This window comes from Lepisosteus oculatus, chromosome 12 (genome assembly GCF_040954835.1).
Source record: "Lepisosteus oculatus isolate fLepOcu1 chromosome 12, fLepOcu1.hap2, whole genome shotgun sequence".
Taxonomy (NCBI): Eukaryota; Metazoa; Chordata; class Actinopteri; order Semionotiformes; family Lepisosteidae; genus Lepisosteus; species Lepisosteus oculatus.
The window spans coordinates 12,891,663-12,910,354 of record NC_090707.1 but is presented as its reverse complement, the minus strand read 5'-3'; the positions used below and the strand labels follow the sequence as shown (position 1 = coordinate 12,910,354).

Below are 18,692 nucleotides of genomic sequence, written 5' to 3'. Positions count from 1 at the left end.
CTATTATGCTGAAGTTGATACCCTGTTTTTTTCAAGATGAGATCCTAGGATCAATCAGGTAATCGGTTTGGAACTACTAAATGACCTCTGATTTGTAACTGTTCTTATGTTCTTAATGTTAAAGCTGCCCACTCATACAGAGCTCCAAAGAAACTTGAGTTTCACAGACAGGCATTTACAAACCTCATTATTACTGTAACGCTTGAAATGCAGAATCAAAATATTGGTCCACAATAATTGCTGTATATTGGAGCAATTGTTTTGTAATTGCTGATTGGGGCATTAACTTCTAAAAAGAAGCTTTTTTCATCCTGTTCTCTTTGCAGAACATGACATGGTCACTGAGTTTTAAGCTTAAACTTTGTTCAAATCAGATTTCTATTTGACATTTAAACGTTTTCAAACAGCAGGTTCTACAGACCTTTGTCTACAGTCTATATTCTATATTCAAATTCAGGAAATGCATAAACCAAAATCAAGACATTTTCTGAGAGATCGACTTCCAGTGTGAAACCTTATTTCCCTGTTAAATAATTACAAGTAGGACCTACACATTTATTCATAATAATTAACTAATTACACAGAAAAGCAGCTGGATGAAGACTGTTCTAATAAACAATTGAATTTAAAAATGCAAACCACAGTAAAAACTAGAGAGATCTTAATCTTAATGTTCATGACATGATTTGTCTGAATGGGCAGAAAAAGAATAAAACAACTGTAATAAATGATTGGCATTGCTCTTCAGTACTGAAAAGGTAAATAACAGCTTACAAGCAGAACACCACACCTCAGAGTCCTTGAAATCTTCTCCTTTGTTCAAGGTAGCTTCTTACTCAGAGTTCTGTACTGTATTGTAAAGCACTGAACAAATGGTTGGTATGGATACAAACTGACATTCCTGTGGGAAGTTTATTTAAGTTTATTCAGATTCGTGAAAGGAGCAGACCTTTTAAATATTCTGCGAGAATATGAAAAAAGGCTGGACTCGATGCATGCATCTATTCTCTCTGCAGCAGCTTCATTTACAGTGCTGGCGCACAGCAGGACCTGCTCACATTCTACAGATAACTATTAAATTAGTCTCTGAATAATGTTTGATAGAAATGGCCTCATCTGTAAACACCAGCATTCAGAGGCTGCACTGAAATCAATTTTGTTGCACAGCACTGTATGCATAGGATTGTATTCATGGCTGAAGCCTCTTTGTTTTAAATCTGATCTGACTGAACCATGTTAAAAAGAACTGACAGGTATTGGCGCTGATGATTATAAAGACAATCCTATTGTTTTGCTTCTAGACAAGATGTACTCTATCTGCTGGATTCCTCCCTGGAATTTAGTTTAAGAGTGACAGGGATGGAAAAAAATATCTCTTGGATTCAGTTTTCACAACCTTTCCACTCCCACAAGAACCTGAAATTTGTGAAAGAGGCAGACAGTCTTACAAAGCACACATCGCCTGGCAGGATAATAACCATTCCAGTTTTTAAAGGAAACTAAAACAAAAAATGTCCAGTTTCAAAATGCATTACGTCACCTTTAATCTCAAATACATTGAAATGACCGAAGACTATAGTGATCTTTTTCTAAATAAAGAAGGGGGAGCTGCAAAATATTTTACGAAGGAAGAATCTCATAACGTTCTCCCTTTTGTTGATCAGACGTGCGTTTTAAAATGTGTCTCCTGGAAGTTTATTTTATCTTCAAACTTGTTTATTGTTGTTGCAATGAAAACATGGCTGCCGGCCTCTCTCTTGGGCCCTAATTTATTAGGAAAAAATAGGAAATCAAGGGCTAGAGCTTGAATTCAGAACAACACTGTTTTTTTTTTTGCTTGGACGCTAATGTAAACAAAGGCCTGCCCGGGACTTTACCGCTCAGCGCATGCCAAGTATTTACTGCTTGTCTGTTGATTTGTTTCTGCTCCACTTCAATATTCCTAGTTTGCAATAACATCTGCAAGCCTTCAGAAAACACTTACCGTGGGTCACAGAGGAAGTCTGTGCTCTCGCCATCCGCTCGCCACACCAGCCACTCCCTGAACGAAGGGTGGCAGAACATGCGCGTCTTGTCCCTTCGCTTGATCAGAAAGCAAGACAGTCCCTCCATTCTCTGCTGGAAGTCCTCCCAGTCTAGCTCGCCAGTCAAGCTGCCCGCATTGATGGCTTGGAAAATCTGCTCATCTGTCAGTGGGTGTAGGGAGGCCAAGGTCACATTCAAGATAGGTAGAGTCCTCTCAAAGGCAGAGTTGGTGATGAACTTCATGTTGCACTGAAGCAGATACAGCTCCGACAGGGAAACAGGCACGACTTTGTAGCTGGCACTTTTGATAACCAGGTGTCCCTTTTCAAAAAGGTCCAGGGTCAGTTTTAAATACAGATAGGATCCCTGGCTGCGCATGCTCAAGTGGTTGCTCACTTTGCCGACAACGAGAGGGTCGGCTTTGCCATTGAGGGAGATGTTGTTCAGGATTTCCTTACTGCTGTTGATTCTGTACTGGATGTAGGCATTGAGGTCGCTGTTAATGTCTTTGTTCTCGGGGAAGTTGTCGAGAGAAATCTTGGAGAATGGCAGCAAACTGGTAATTTCCTGTAGGGAAAAAAGAAACAAAAACGATAAGGCAGGCGGGCTTTTGGTTGAAGCAGAAAAGACGCTCATCGCTCCCATCACATGATCTGGGTGACATGAGATCGAGCCTGGGCCTCGTTCACTAGCTGACTATCTGACTATGACTGGGACTCCCTAATTGGTGTTGCACTATTCCCTCAGCACAGCCAGGGTAGGGTTGCGATTAGTCATCCAGGGTGTTTTCTGCTCCCAAAGGCAATGGCAACCCTTGCAACATACTGGACTCCTGCAGGCTTGAGAAGACATCTCAAACTGGCACTGAATATCCTGTACATTGTTACAGCGCTTGTAAGATGTCAAGCGACGAATAACAAAATGGCGAGCCGGTGAGAGAAGCCTGTCTGCTCTTCCTCATTCTTTTCATGTGGGTACACAGGATATTGCTGTGAACTAGGATGTAAAGACCGAATGGCAACTCCATTTTGTGTGCATATAAAATTAAAAATAATGAAGCTGCATACTGTATATAGCCATTTGTAAATGGAACACAAAGTAGAAGTTCAAAAGCCTGTGGAAAATCACTAATGATAAGTTCCTCTGGGAGGACTGGATTAAGGTCAGATTACTTTTTCACTGTGAAAACCTACATACCGATAACTGCTTGGCGTCATAATGCCTTATTTCACATTTTCCAAGCAATTCCAAATGTATTAAAAACAGGTGCTTAAACTTATCCATATCTTAGACAGTTTTTGCACACTTGCTTTATCTGCATAAAAATGGAGCAAAAAATGAAAGAGCTTGCTATATGAAAATCTGTATATGTCAGAGAATGTATACATCTATAGTACAGTAGCTTAACAATGATACTGAAAAAGAAGAATAGCTTGAACTGCTAGTTAGGTTAAACTAAAGCTGATTACAGAGCATACTGACTGAAAGGTTATGACCTAGAACACCAAACTCGACCACGGCCAAGCCACTGCTGCCTTTAAGGATTCAACTTGGAATTAGCTAAAAACAGTCTCCAATACAAGACTTTTGTAGCAGATGGAAGTAAAAAACATCTAAAAAACACAGTGTAGGTAAAGTGCATTGTTTTTTTGTGTGGGTTAACATTGTAAAAATAAAGTGTTTAATAATACTTCAGAAAAAGGTACTGGAAAAAACTGATGACACTAAGTTACTAAAAAACTAAATTCTGCTACCTACGATTGCATACAGTACCCAATATTACTAACAATGAGTAAAAGGAGAAAAATACTGCTATGAATTCAGTTCTCTGATTTTATTCCTCTTCATTTATGGCTAATGTTTAGGCACAAGGCCTCCCTCCTACAAGCAATTTCCTTTTGTTGGCAGCATGCTGTGTGAAGACTAATCCATCACTTTGAGGTATCACACTTTTTTTTTCCAATGAATACAGCAATTTTGAGGAGACAGGCTTGCAGTGCCTGTTTGCCAGACTCCTCCCGACTCCATGATAACGAGAGTCAGCTAGATGCTCCAATATGCCAACACTGCCTAACATATCCGCACTGTATCGGTGAGTATTTAAAAAGATTTAATAAAATAGCTTTGAGTGATGAGGTTGAAAGACCAAGTGAATCTCCTAAAAAGTCTGACATGTTGCAACTGACTCAGTTTTGTTTATCGACAGGAGGGACTGAGCCAGAACCCCCCCCACACCAAAGACAAGACAAAACACAAACTGCTAAACAAATTGAGGCCGGTCCTTTCCTCATTATTTCTCTACAAAACTCTCATCTTATATAACTACTGATTACCAAACCCATTAAAATGCTTTAATAAATGGAATTAAACAAATATCTGTCAGTCAACTTTCAGATTATCCCTGCACACATACAGCACTCGCCAACACAGATAAAACATTGCTTCCATTGTAATCCACTGACCTTAGCTGATCTCAGATTCTTATTTAAACAGATGAATAAATATTTCACATAGGGAAGGACTGCAATCGCATTTTTCCCCAGACAGGATATTAAATTATAGAAATTTGAATAATACTCTTGAATCTAACCATTTTAATAAGTATATTATGCAGTGTCCTTGGTTTCCTTTCAATTTATAGTCTATAGCATCTTCTGCCTCTTCTGACAAAAAGCATACTGTGAGGCAAACAATGTTGGACAGAAAGTAAGTGCTTTTTTTCCCCCAATATTTTAAGTTTGCTATTCTAATTTGCTTTTCTTTAGTATATGAAAATGGAATATAATATTCTATGCCACAAAAGTCCACTATATTGACTCTATTAAACATAAGTTAACTTCAATCATGACTAGCAATGCATACAGAAGCCTTTTAATGAAAAGGCCTTTTTAATTGCATTCTTCAGGGTATAACAGATATTATATTTTAAAACAAGCCAATCTTTGAATATTTCTGGGAGTCCTTTATTAAACTATAAACAAACATTCTTGTGTTTCCAGTATTTACTTTGAGGAAATGATAAAATATTAAAACCACTAAGCCGAATACCTACCGCACAGAGAAAATTAGTACTATTGTGCAAAGCAACTGTTTTTCAGCATATCAGTTCAACCAACATCAGTGTTAAATATGTGCAGGATGGCTGTCAAGCAAGATGCCACTCGTTATAAAGAAATACATTTTTCACAAATGTTTTCTTTACCTCAAAGTTAATACAGTAAATCTACATTTTTGATACTGCATCTTGAGAAACATGGTGGCTAAGAATGATTCCAATGCTTTTTTTGAAATTTCCTACTAGCAGCACCCCTGCTTCATATAATTTCATCTCTCCTGCTCAAAAAGAAATATCTAGTTCATGTGTAGTCAAGTCCATTCCATTAAAAGTCTTTGGTACAGTTCTTTAATCATGCTGTTCTGTGCACCTAAAATGTAAAGAGCTGGTTTATACCAAACTCCAGACTGGTATCCATGGTTTGGATGGATTCTGACTATCCTAGTAATTCACATATACAACGTTCCACAGCAAGCACTATGGCAGAAATTCAAAATCATGACTTATCCCTTTAGAAAAAAAACTACAAGGTCTACAAGCAAAAGTGATGGATCACCTGGAAGAAGTGAATTCCAGGGAACAGCACTTAAAATCAGATAGATGTGTTTAAACTAGAACACCAAAGTCACTTGAGTTGCAGCGCACACATCAGTAGCACACGATTCAACACCTCATTAATTAACTTTCATTAAAGTATAGGAGATGACTCAGAAATGATGCATATCTTATGTGCCAAGAAGCATTTGAAGCATGTTACCATGTTGAAAATACCTGCTGTTAAGGAGTGATATGCTTGATGACAGACAACACAAATGAAAATGCAAGAATTAAAAAAAATAGCACATATTCAGTGTCTGCTGAAGAAAAATAAGTCACATGTACAATGAGAAATATTCAGGAACACAGAAAAATTGCTCTTACCAGAAGATTGACTCGAACAGTTACTATCAATTTCAGCCACACAGGAAACTTAGAAATTATTTTGGTGATGAAGGATGCAATTGTATCACCATAGTCTGGTTTATGAAATTCTGCCTCATTCAAGCCATCAATTAGAATGATATGGTCTTCTTCAGGAATTTTTCTCTCTGGAAAACACATACAACACCCAAAGAAATTAAGATCAAATTAAATTTTATCCCACTGACTGTAGGAGTTTAAGAAAACTGCAAGTCATTATTTCTGGAGAATATGAAATATGAACTATAAAATGTTTGTTTCTAAAACCTGGCAGATAAAAGTTGATTAGTGATAACCTGTAATAATAATCAAGTTATCAATTAAATTATGATATGCAGCTAAACAGTTCACTAGAACACATCTGCACTAAGTTTGAGGCAAACTCTTCCATATTAAAGAGGCATTTGATTTTTAAGGTTTTGAAAGTTTCAAGATCTTCACACTTCTTCCTCTGATTTCACTGAAGCCGAGAAAGAATCTTTGATTTTCTCTTTCAAATAAAACTGGAGAAAAGAGAATAAGTGTATTTTATTTGAGGGATTCAACTGTAATAGAAAAAATAATCAGCAGGGGAACTGTTCCATGATTCCTCTCCTTGAGATGCAGTTCTATTTGCACATTAAAGTAATTTGAGAAGTTTTAAAAAATTCATTAAAGAAAAACTTGTGGAATTCCAAATGCCCCACTCTCAAATGGAGTATAAATTGGATTTTACTGAGAAAACAGTTATATCAGATCATAAATCCTGAATCTCATTCATGCTTCAAGAACATGCTTAGGACAAAGTGTTCAAGACATGTTTTGTTGTCAATCTTTTCTACAACTTTGTGCTTGTGCCTTTTCATTTGTAGTATATAAATATGTTTGATTTTGTACCTCACCACGTATAAAAAAACATTAATTTTAACAACAAAAGAAAATACAAGAACACTTAAGATTTATCAGGTTACATACACACTATCAAACTTAAGTGCTTCACATGCTTGCTGCCTTTCCACCTTTTTAATTAAAGGAATCTTTTTGGATCTCAGCTGGCTGTCATCTAAAAAAATATTGATCCAATGTAACAAAAAACATCTGCTTAAAGAAGCATGTCTATCCACGATGACCTTGAAGTTCTCAGACCAAGGCTCTTTGAGAACATACACAAAGTTTGTGAGCCTGCATTGGACAAAAAACTGCTTTCATCTTTGGTGTGTTGAGTTTTGAAAAAAATGTTCTATTGTGGAAGAGATTAATTATTGTTAATCCCTTTTTTATACTCACATAAATGCAGATATATAGGATATATGCTTTAGCCATCAAAATTATGAACAATACCATTCAAAATGGCAGACTAATCTTATGTTTTAAGGAGAGGAAACAAACTGAACGAAATTCTTAATGTCAATTAACTGCTTGGGAGTGCAATTTAAATGATTTTCATTAATTCCTCCGTTAAAATCTAAATATGATATTTGTGTAAAATAAGTGCATCATTTCACTTAGAATCTTGGTTCTCCAGAAGGTAGCCTCCTTTTATTTTTCTTATATCCTAGAGGTTCATGTTTAAAACTTTGTCAGTGCAAGAAAGACTTCTGATTTACAGTGCATTGCCTGCACAGCATTGAGAAAATGTAATACATTATACAATGGATTTCACAAAACACCAAACTTGTTCACAAAAAGACAGCAAGAAAGGGACTTTTATAGTGCTGAAGAGCTCAACTGGCCAACCATGTACAGTATTTGTAAAAGGTTACTACCAATAACGAGGTGCACTTAAATTTAGGCTTTCAAATAATGGGAAGATGTAACACGGACGATTGCAATAAAAAGCATACCTTTCCTCAGGTTAACGAGGGGCTCCAGCACTCCTCTTCTGAAGGCAGCCATGGGGTCCTGGACGCAGGACCGGAGACTGAGCATGCTCTGTAGGTGTGGCTCCTTCAGCAGCAGCTCTCTGTAGGCAGACAGCTGGTGCGCTCGGCACAGCAGGGCGGCGATGCTGTGCACAAACTCCGGCACCAGGCACGTGTAGGTGTTGTCCGCCTGGCAGTAATGGTAAGCCACAACCTGAAAGGGCAGAGGGGGAACGAAAGCTTCAGAGCCCATTTAAAACAAAGCGCACGCAAAACAGGTACTGCCATGGTTCTGCCTGTACTGCATCAAAATCCCCAAAAGCCGAGGGCTAAGGTGTAAGTATGAAACACTTTCAGTCTAAATGTTTCTATACAGTTTATTAAAAAAAACAACAGAATAACACCTAGTACATATATGCATGTGAAGGAGTCCTGATCTGAGCAATCCCAAAGCACTCAAAGGAAACAACTTTTTTATTGGATTTCTTTTCTTTTGGCGACACCACTCTATGTGTCATTTGTTAAATTAGGAAAAAGTAATGTTCTCAATTCAGCAGCCTTCCATAAATAAAGGACTGCAATAAAAGCCTGAACAACTTAGTCTCTGAAAAACAGGATTTGTACTGTATATCCATTTTACCTTAGACATCAGATATAGAGTAAAATATTTTATCAGTTTTATATTATGTTATACATTAAAAACCTTCCCCACAGATATAATTTACAACCCATAAGAGTTAAAAACTCAAATCTCGAGTACCATACCACCGAGCTCATAATATTTTACTATTTGACTAACTCACAAACTTAATATCAATGCTTTCTTTCATCCTCTTGCTTATACTTATATAGCGCTTTTCTGGACACTCCACTCAAAGTGCTTTACAGGTAATGGGGACTCCCTTCTACCACCCCACCTGGATGATGCGACGGCAGCCATAGTGCGCCAGATTGCTCACCACACATCAGCTATCAGTGGGGAGGAGAGCAGAGTAATGAAGCCAATTCATAGATGGGGATTATTAGGACGACATGATTGGCAAGGGCCAATGGGAAATTCGGCCAGGACGCCAGGGTTATACCCCTACTCTTTTCGAGACACACCCTGGGATTTTTAATGGTAAGGTACTAATGGGCAGGTACTGACCAGCCTCACACCTGCTTAGCTTCAGTGGGTTGCCAGTTGTGAGTTGCAGAGTAATATGGCTGCTGGCGTGTTTAACCATTTGCTTTTCAAAATGAGGAAGTTAAAACAGAAACAAAACACTAGGGAAGAAAATGTATTTTTCTAAAACATCTCAAGTGGAACTTCTCTCGAAAACTAGGATGTCGAACCTGCTTGGAACATTAGCTGCCCTTGCGAGGTGGAAGTGAGCCCTGGAGAGTTCGTATTATCTCTGTCCTAATTACAGGCTGCCTGGAGGAGCTGACACAGATTCACTCCGTAAAGGGGAATCAGGTGCCTCTGTCTGCATTTCGAGCTGTGCCTTTTAGAAAGAGCCCACATCAAAAGCACCACGCTTAAAATGTTAAAACAAAGTTTAAAACATTTTAAAATGGTTAAAACAATAATTGTTAAAATAAAGGATTCCCACAATTTGCTCACAGACAGTTCTTTGAGGAAATCTTTGAAACAAATCTATCAAACTTGGATGAGATCCCCAAATGCCCTGATTATATTAGATAAACTGGAATTCTATAATAATTCATCCTGTAACTAAGTAATAATTTTAGGTATTCTGCCTTGGTACTATAAAGTACTTTCTCTCAAAAAACTAAAAGGGGAGATGTGTTAGTATATCACAGGAAGCTGGACAATCCTTTAGGCATGTGCTTTGGATGCATAGAAATTTCAGATGATGCATTGTTAATGCTTTTTTCTTCTTATTTTTTAAAGGAGTCCGCTACTTTCCATGTGACAGATGGGGTTAATAGAACAGAATTGCTTTCCACCTGAGGGTACACGTTCTGACCCAATTGAGACAGATACAGACTTCACCAATGCTGTGCAAGCTGATGGTATCAATCCACAGTGCCTGTAGTAGTACAGACATTCAGGAAGGTCTTATACCATTAAGGTGATAAAGTAACTTGAACTGCACTGCCAGGCAGACCACAACAGTTCTCCTTCCTGAGATTAATCTCACTCCATTTCATTTTAACCCTTCATAATCATAACTGTACCAAGAAACTGGCACAAAAAGGAATCTCGAATGCAACTACTTGCATGGAAGAAAATCTAGGTTTAAACAAAAGCCAAAAGGCTGAAATCACCATCATTTAGTGCCAAGTTTCTTTCTAAAGAATTTAATTTGTACAATAACGCAGCCGCATTTGAGTCTGGATGTATGGGATTGTCCAATGTTCTGTTTAAACGCTTCAGAATTTGAAAACACAAAATTAAATTCCAAAATCTTTCCCATGTGCCCTTGGAGTTGCTTCATGGTAACCTGGAAGAATTGATTTTAATAGTGAAACACTTCGCTTCACAGATGTAGCCACACTAAATCGCTGAGGGATAATTTCACAAGGGAATATGAAATAATCAGACAGCTATTTCATCAAAGGGAAAGTATTTGGGCTATGCATTAAGGCAGACATCTGTTGATTGGCAGGTTATTCAAGCACTAAACCTGTATGGACGGCTGGTGTTAACCTGCAAGGTGTGGATTAGAAGCCAACACTAGGATAAGCTTGTAAATGTAGCTGTGCTTGTTAGTTGAACCAAAAATACCTTAGATGTTTTCAGAGATCCACATTTGGTGATTGTAAAAGTAGAAAGGTATCAAGTTCTGTGATTTTCTTTTCTAGTTCAACTGGCAGTGCTCATCTATTTCCATAAACTATTACGTAAACCATAAATCTGTAAATCCTGTGCGTACTGAGACAATTCTCCAGGGACAAATCACACCTTTGTACCAAGCCATTAAAAACTAAAACATAAAATTTAAAGTTTATGGGATAATTGGTGAGAGAAATACTCTATGCTCTGTTAAGTAAATATCCAATCTGCTTTCAAAAAGGCAATGTCTTGAATACATGGCATGTACTACTAAACAGCAGTTCCACTGCACCGCAGTTCTCAATTCTTGTGGATAGTTATCCGTGAGCATTTAGCAGGCATCCAAGTTTATTAAAATCAAGCATGTTTTCTGTAAACAGCAGGTTTTAGCAGTTATTTAAAACACATTCCATAAGAATGTCTAGCAACATTCCTGAAATAAAAAGGAAACAAAAAACATTTACACAAGCAAAACAGACAAAATGTCTATTTCCTTAAAACAACATTAGATCTATGCATGTATCTATGTATATAATTGTCGGTGTCACAGGACAGAAACCATTTTCCACATTTACATGACTGTTGTTTATATTCTTTCATGGTTTTATGCCTTTCGAGTCAGAATTCTTTATTATCAGTGACAGTTCTTTTTGTTTGGGTTTTTGTCAATACACTATTCAGAACCTAATGTGCTTTACAGAATTCAGAATAACTGATTCCCTTACATAAGAGGTGATAGTGAGTTTTTTTAACCAGTAGAACTCTAAAGCATAAAATGAGTTGCTAAATGACAGACAGTTAATTAAGTAGCTGTGAGTAGGAAAATTGCTCAAATGGAACATTTAGAAGGCAAAGATGTAAACTGCGAAAGCACAAAACAGAACCCAGCTGATAGCTGAAATGAATTTAAATGTAAAAAGGACCAATATGCTAGCTTAATAGTTCCAATATGATTTTATTTTAAAAATCTCTCTGAAGCTAGGAAGATAACATGCATAAAAAATCCCAATAAGTATGTCCCTTAAAGTTTAGAAATTAGAGTAAAATGTAATTAAATAAGAACATAAACAAATACATGAATAAACATCTGTCAAGAATTTCAATACACTGCTTAAAATATAAACACTGTCATAGAATGTACATATGTGCTATGAAAAAACTTGATTTTGAGAAGGTAGCCGATATCTGCGATAGTCACTGCTTTGGGCCACAACACTGTGATTTTGGCAATTTGCTGTACCTGAGGCAGCTCCGACCACCCTCCTAACATGTTCCCTTGGCAACACATAGCTGAGTCCTCAGGACAGATCTGTCTCATACATCATTTACTTCTTTCAGTGAGAACAGCACATAAGATATCAGATAGCACATAATAAGCTAGCCAAAAGCCTGTTTTTATGTTCTATTTAAGCTACTGAAGCTCAAAAAAAGAGACCTTTAAGAGGTTTTAAAAGCTGAACAGTTCACGACTTTCAGATCAATTATAGCACAAAAAGTTATAGTCCTGTCTTTTCTACTGTCAATAAAGCAGCTATCCACTCTAAATAAACAAAAATTTTAAGAGCACAATCTGTTCTCCTTCATCCACTGATACACAACCTGGACATTGAAGCCTTAAATGTAAATAAAATCTAGTTGCATGTAAACATGGAGAACACAGAAAACCACAGAAGTAGCTAACTACAGCTGAATTGTCCTGGACGTATTTAGACTACATTTTTTAACAATGGTAGACTACCAATATGTGAAGATCACACATAATCAAAATCACATACTCATACTATGTTATCTAAAAAATATTGTGCCAATTTATTAAAATATAACAATTTACAGAGAACATCACAGCAAGCAAGCATCTCTCAAAGCACATCCCCCTAACAGGAAAGTAATGTGGTGTTGATTAAGCCCTTAATTAAAGGAACAGGACACAAACCTCAGGGGACAACAGAGTCAGTGGACAAGAAGTAAAAGCCCACAGTAACTTCTAACAATTTCGTGCACCGAAAAGTATTCTGAAACAAAGCATTTTTCATTAAAAGAAAAAAAAAAGCTTTCTGAATTATCATGGTATAAACACGCAATCCACAGCCAATTAACTTACAATAAATCATTTATAATATATACATATTCCAAACAGCCATGAAGAAGGATGAATATTTTTATGTCAAAGCCAAGTTCTTCACCATCAATCTCAAACCCCTTACAAATAGAGTATACATCTATGTCTGTCAGACATGCTCATGACAGAGGCATTACTGCCATTACATGGTCATCATGTTTTACATACTGAGAGCCATTAAAAACACAAGTGAGTATTGGAATCGATAACACTCAATACATTTCCCATGCCTCGCAGTTCTTGAGCGACCTTAAGAAGGGTTCCACAAATTCTAGAATGGAACTCGCACACCTGAGGAGCACTGAGGTGTGAATGCACACTCAAGACTATGTGGCTGGTATGACATTCAGCATAACCAGTCCCGGGATGTACCTTTGTCGCCAGGTGTTTCACCGCCTCCTCCCTGCGTCTCTGCAGCTCAGGGGTGCTGGGGCAGCTCCCATTCCTCATGGTGTTGGTCGCGCTGGGCGGGGGTGTGGGCTGTGGTGGTTGACTCAGCGGGAGATCACCGCTGGCATCCCCACCTGCAGAAACACAAAGGTAAACCATTTCACTATCTGTCCACAATAAGAGACCATCTTAGGCTGAGCTGTCCATACATCTTTCACAGTTCTGTCGATAGGGTATGGGAGCAGGAAAATTCTTAATGTAAAGGTGAGTACTATACTGTGACTTGCAAATTCTTAGAAACTCAGAGCTGTACAGTTACAGAACATCTAACCCTGACAAAAAATGCTTACAATAATTATTCTCTTGCAGTATTCTTTTACTTGGCTTTTTTAGACTCAAGTGCAGTGCCTGTCACTCAGAAACTGTCTCACATGTGAAGGGACTCAATTTTCCAGCGTGTTGTGTTTTAGTTCAGTCCACGGGACTCTTTCTCCAGAAAATAACTGATGCAAAAATGAAAGCCTTGAATGCAACCAAGGCTCTTTTTATGATCTCTTCAAAGCAGCTTTGTATCTAAAGCTCTGAAGGTCCTCTACCATTCTAAGGCATTCGTTTTCTATTAAAGACCTTGGTTTTGGATGCACGGCAATTTCAATCTGGCATTTTACTTCTGAAACTCCATTAAAAACTCCTACGAACAAGTCAGAATTTCCAAAGACAGCCTACATTATTTCAATCACATTTTGTAAGCTGTTCCTGTAGCTCTGGTAGGCCCCATTTACACACGACTGAATTCCTTATGATAAATGTTAAAACGCATGGCGATTGGGTCACACGTGGCCTTTGGAGGATTAACAGGTTTAAAAGTTATTTCACAATGAGACTCTAATCCTATTGTCAATGCTGCATTAGTGTTCTAAGACCAACAACACACTGGGATTATCTCACTTTTCGGGGACGCGCTGGGGCTGTTGGAAGCGATTTGCCTCATTCGGCCTCCATGACAGCTCAGCGCCACCAGCCGGGAAATGACGGCCGTCTTGCCAAAGCCGACGCTGCCCACGATGACCGCGCCTCTGTTCTCGCTCGAGTCTCCCCTCTTCAGGTTGTCCTCAATCAGCTGGAAGAGCCAGTCCCTCCCGATGAACACCGAGTCCGTGGTTATGCTTGGCACTTCAAAGAGCAGAGGCTTGAGCATGATATCAGCTGGCTTGTAGGGAGCAAACCGGGCTGTTGGACGAGTGGGGAAAAAAAGGTTTTACTCCCCACGGGTCTGAAAAGCTGGTTGGATTTAAAGCACTGTCACTTTTGTGCCTTCTTTAAGATGCTTGCATGTAAACTGCATTGTTTTAAACTAGGAGCTCCCAGTCCTGGTCCTGGTGCCCCTGATTTTTGTTTCAGCCGAGCTCTCAGTTACACAACCAAACCCTTCATTGACAGAAGGAGCAGAAGAAGGATTTGAACTTTTATTTGCTCTGAAACATGCTGGAGATTTAATTGTAGTATTTTGCAAGGGAAATAAAATCCCAAACTTGTTAGTACAAACAAAATGTAAATATTCCAATAAAGACACTTAGATCATTTACGGCTTCGATTATCTAATTGAGGTTGGGTAGAATAAAAACCCGCAGGTGTGTAGGTCACCATGACCAAGATTGGTGGAACCAATGCAGGACTGACTGTAAATGAAAATGAACTTAAACTGCTGGTTCAGTACAAATATCTCAAGTTAAATTAAGTTCGTCACAATTTTCTTGCACTTAGGTTTATATTATTCTGAGCCCTGGGGCTGCAAGACACCTTTGTTTTATGAACTGCTATACCAATTTCCCTAGGGAGTTGGTAGCTCTTTTACAGACCACAAGTTAACACAGAGGTCTGAACTTGACTCCACTGGGAGCAGGTTTCGATCCTCAGGATATGTGTCTCATACAACAGTGACCAAACCCTCCTCCAAAATGAAATAATAAGAAAATAAAATAATCGAACAGAAAAAAAAACACTTGACGTTTAATAGCTTAATTCCAAGTTTGGGCAAATTCAATACAATAATATTTTACCTAATTTAATTTCTTTATGTTACTCTTCTCACTGCGTCAAAGATTATTTGGGGAATAAATGAATTCCGTAGTTTGACAAGACACTTAATCAGAAAGGAAAAGCACTGCCCTCCGTCCTCAGCTGTACTAATGATAACTGGTAGCCAGAGATGATAAATATCTGCTCCAGGCTACATATGTTTTTGAGGCTGAAAAAGCAAGAAAATTATTTAAGTTACTGCAGTAGACAGTGCCTGCAGACATAATTGAGCTGGAGAAATTGAGTGTGCAATTGCTCTTCTTGATGTTTACATTTTTTAAAATGCAGTACTTCTGTTTTGATTTAAGGCCAAACACATTTGTTTGTACTTTACACTCTTTCCCATTGTATCTGCTAACCTCTGTGTTTCAGAGTGCAAGACAGTGACCTTCCTATCCTTACCTACAATGCTATTTGTGAATGATGTTACAAGGAGGAGTACAGCCACTGAGCAATTTGCTGCATTAGTATTCTTTGTTTTACTTTCTGTGGGCATAAAGAGGCAGTGGGAACACTAAAGCAGAATGCATTGAAGAATTTCCTATGAGCAAAATAAACAATCTGCCCCTCTTTTTGTGGGGAATTAATGTGAATAATCACATGCCTTCCAAGAGGAACTCTGCATCCAAAAAAACTAGCAAAGACAGCAAGAATATCCACAATAATGTAAAATAATATTCGGAGATGTCAATCCCTGTACCTTTTGTATCCTGCAGTACCCTGCCTCCTGCTGTGTTGTGCCAGGGCAGTCGAATGGAGGTCCGTAGTGGAGTGTTACGCTGTTCATCAAGATAGCTCAGGTCTTCCAGCTTTGTTGAACTTGTTGCTGTAGGAAGAAGGCGGAAGGACAAACACCTGACAAATCAGTGTTAACAAAAAAAGGCACGAAGAAGACTAGACAGTTTTACTCAAGTTTCCATGAAGGCAGTCTGGACAGGTATATGTGGCAGTACGGGTGAGTGGAATAGAAACCACTGAGACCCCCCCCCCGCCTCCCCACACCCAATGCACACCTGCAAGGCATTAACCATCCGCAGCTCTAATTCAAACTGGCATCGATACAGATTGTTGCACAGTGTTCACGGTACACTCTTCCCTTAGCAATACAAATACACTGAGTGGTAAGGTGAGCAAGACCATTAAGACAACTGACAGCAAAAGCCAGAAGAGATTTAAGAAACAAATTAAGAGTAAAATCAAGGTAAGGAAATATTCTTTTTAAAAAAAGAAGCAAAAAAATGTGCACTACGCTTCACTGACCTTACTAGAAAGCAAAGGGATACTTGAACACAGCAGTGTTTTGGCAAATTAATCATCTTTTTTTTTATGGTTCTCATTGGAGGGACTAAAATCAATCAATCCACATTCACCTCCTTCAGTGACCGAAATCAATCAATCTGCATTTACGTAACTTTTTCTTTTAACCTTGAAGTGGCAATGCATTGTGAAAGGCATTAATTGTTGCGAAGGCTGAATTTAAAATTCCACTGAACAGCATTCGTACAAACACATTCTCACTAAAGCTGAAAGACCTTGCTCCTCTTTAATGAGCAAAAATAAATGTTTAATCACCCAAAGCTCTCTCAGCATACCGGCAACCTGTTTGCTGAGGTCACCTCCCTTCTCTAGGAAAACACAAGAGATTTAGCTACTTACAGTCTTTAGAAGAGGCAGGGAGGTAGGAATGGAAGCAATCAATATGCAAGACACTTTAAAATATCCTTCATTACAAGGACGAGGAAGCTAGACAGCACTTTGTAAACATCAGGCAAATACCTAGTAAAAGCTCATCAAGATACCTAAATGAATCTTCTGCACCGCTGCTTCAATCCATGGCCGTTGTGACAGTATTCAACTTGTAATTAGACTTGGCAGTTACTATACACGGATGTCACAGTGTCCATAACATTAACATTCAGCAAATGAACTGCCGAGGACTGATTTCATTTCTTCCCAGACAGGAGAGGACCCTTTGGTTTGAGAAAATGATATTAAAAAAAAAAAGAGATCAGAAGAAGAACATGCAGAAAGGTAGTGTAGCTGCTCCAGTGTGGCTGAATACAGTTTGCACTGGGCTGCCTGAGAGGAATTAATCAATGGTTCTCCCAGCACAGTCACACTCCCTCTTCCCACATTGCTACAGAAAGAGAGAGGGGGGAGACGGAGAGAGAGAAAGAGAGGGAGAGAGATGGGGCGAGGAGAGAGAAAGGGGATGAGAGAGACGGAGGGAGGGATGAGGAGAGGGGGAGAGAGGGGGCTAGCAAAGCAGGAGAAATAAAGTAGAAAGTACGTGCAGAGAGCCTGCTCATACACATCAGTCAAGCACCACGCTGACAACATCAGTTGGCTACAATGAAGATTGCTCTCATCTCGGCGCGGACTCAATGAAACCGCTATCTTCTCCAAATCAGCCTGTGCACAATTATAATACAGTATAAATCTTTTGCTTCGAGTCAGATCACATTAAGTCTTACAAGAAATGTGTTTAAAATTAAAAGGAAATGAGGATAAGTATGAGTGGAATCATTCAAATTTGTATTCTGTCGTAGGGACATTTGCCATCTAGAAATGCATTAAAAGATTAAATGGTATTTAATTTCTTTGTTTATACTGAGCTCATTTTAAAGTATTAACATTTTTGTACCACACAAAAAAGATGAAATCCCTGAATGAAAAAATGCTTTGCTGTTCTGCAGCTCTTCTTGTTTTTCCAATTTCTTTTAAGCTCCAAATTATCCCCAGGGCACATTTTTTTTCCTACACAAGATTTCTCTTATTTGATACTGTATGTGATACCTTAAAGTCTCCATGTTTCAAAGTACTTTGAAGATACCCTGATAGGTTAAAATTATTTTAAAAAATCTTTATTTTTAAAGCCTGTCCTTTATAGCTGTTGACTTTCTTGTCTCCCAAGCAGTGTACTATGATGCTTTTACTGCTGAACTTCAGTGGTGCAGCTTTCTATAGTACTAGTATTAACAGGTAGTTTCCAATATAAACAAAATTCATAACCTGGCAATCTGGATACAAAATCCTTGACTTACCCTGCATCTCAGAATATTCTCAGATGGAAAGAAAAACTACAAAATCTAACTGAAGTTAAATTAAATTCCATTTTGGCATATAACCAACTAACCAGATTAAACCTGATACGTATTGCACTTGCACAGAACAGACTATTTGCATATTCATTAAATAATCAGGGTCTACTTGTTCTATATCTTATACTGTAATTCTTTATTTCAACACTTAATAAATCCAAATCACTAATCTTTAAGCCCATGTTATTTCCGGCATACAGGAATAATACAGTTACGAGTGTCAAACAGGTGTCAAAGTGAAACACTAGATGCACCACATGCTAGGTTTCAGACTCTGACACGCAATGTTGCCTACTCTGATCGGATCAAAGCACTCCCAGTATTGTGCAGCATTACAGGC

The 18,692-nt window shown here is 38.3% G+C and overlaps 1 protein-coding gene across 6 annotated transcripts in view; it reads right to left on the bottom strand.

Moving 5' to 3' along the window:
- The window catches only part of tanc1a (tetratricopeptide repeat, ankyrin repeat and coiled-coil containing 1a), a 142,037-nt gene that overhangs the window by 28,031 nt on the left and 95,314 nt on the right, over window positions 1–18,692 (bottom strand). For all 6 annotated transcript variants that reach the window (XM_015358716.2, XM_069196322.1, XM_069196323.1 and 3 more), the window contains exons 9-14: window positions 15,952–16,077; window positions 14,121–14,402; window positions 13,155–13,306; window positions 7,864–8,095; window positions 6,002–6,168; window positions 1,985–2,592 (exon numbers count right to left, since the gene is read on the bottom strand). In XM_015358716.2, coding sequence (XP_015214202.2) covers window positions 1,985–2,592; window positions 6,002–6,168; window positions 7,864–8,095; window positions 13,155–13,306; window positions 14,121–14,402; window positions 15,952–16,077 — 1,567 coding nt within the window. The remainder of the gene's footprint in view (window positions 1–1,984; window positions 2,593–6,001; window positions 6,169–7,863; window positions 8,096–13,154; window positions 13,307–14,120; window positions 14,403–15,951; window positions 16,078–18,692) is intronic.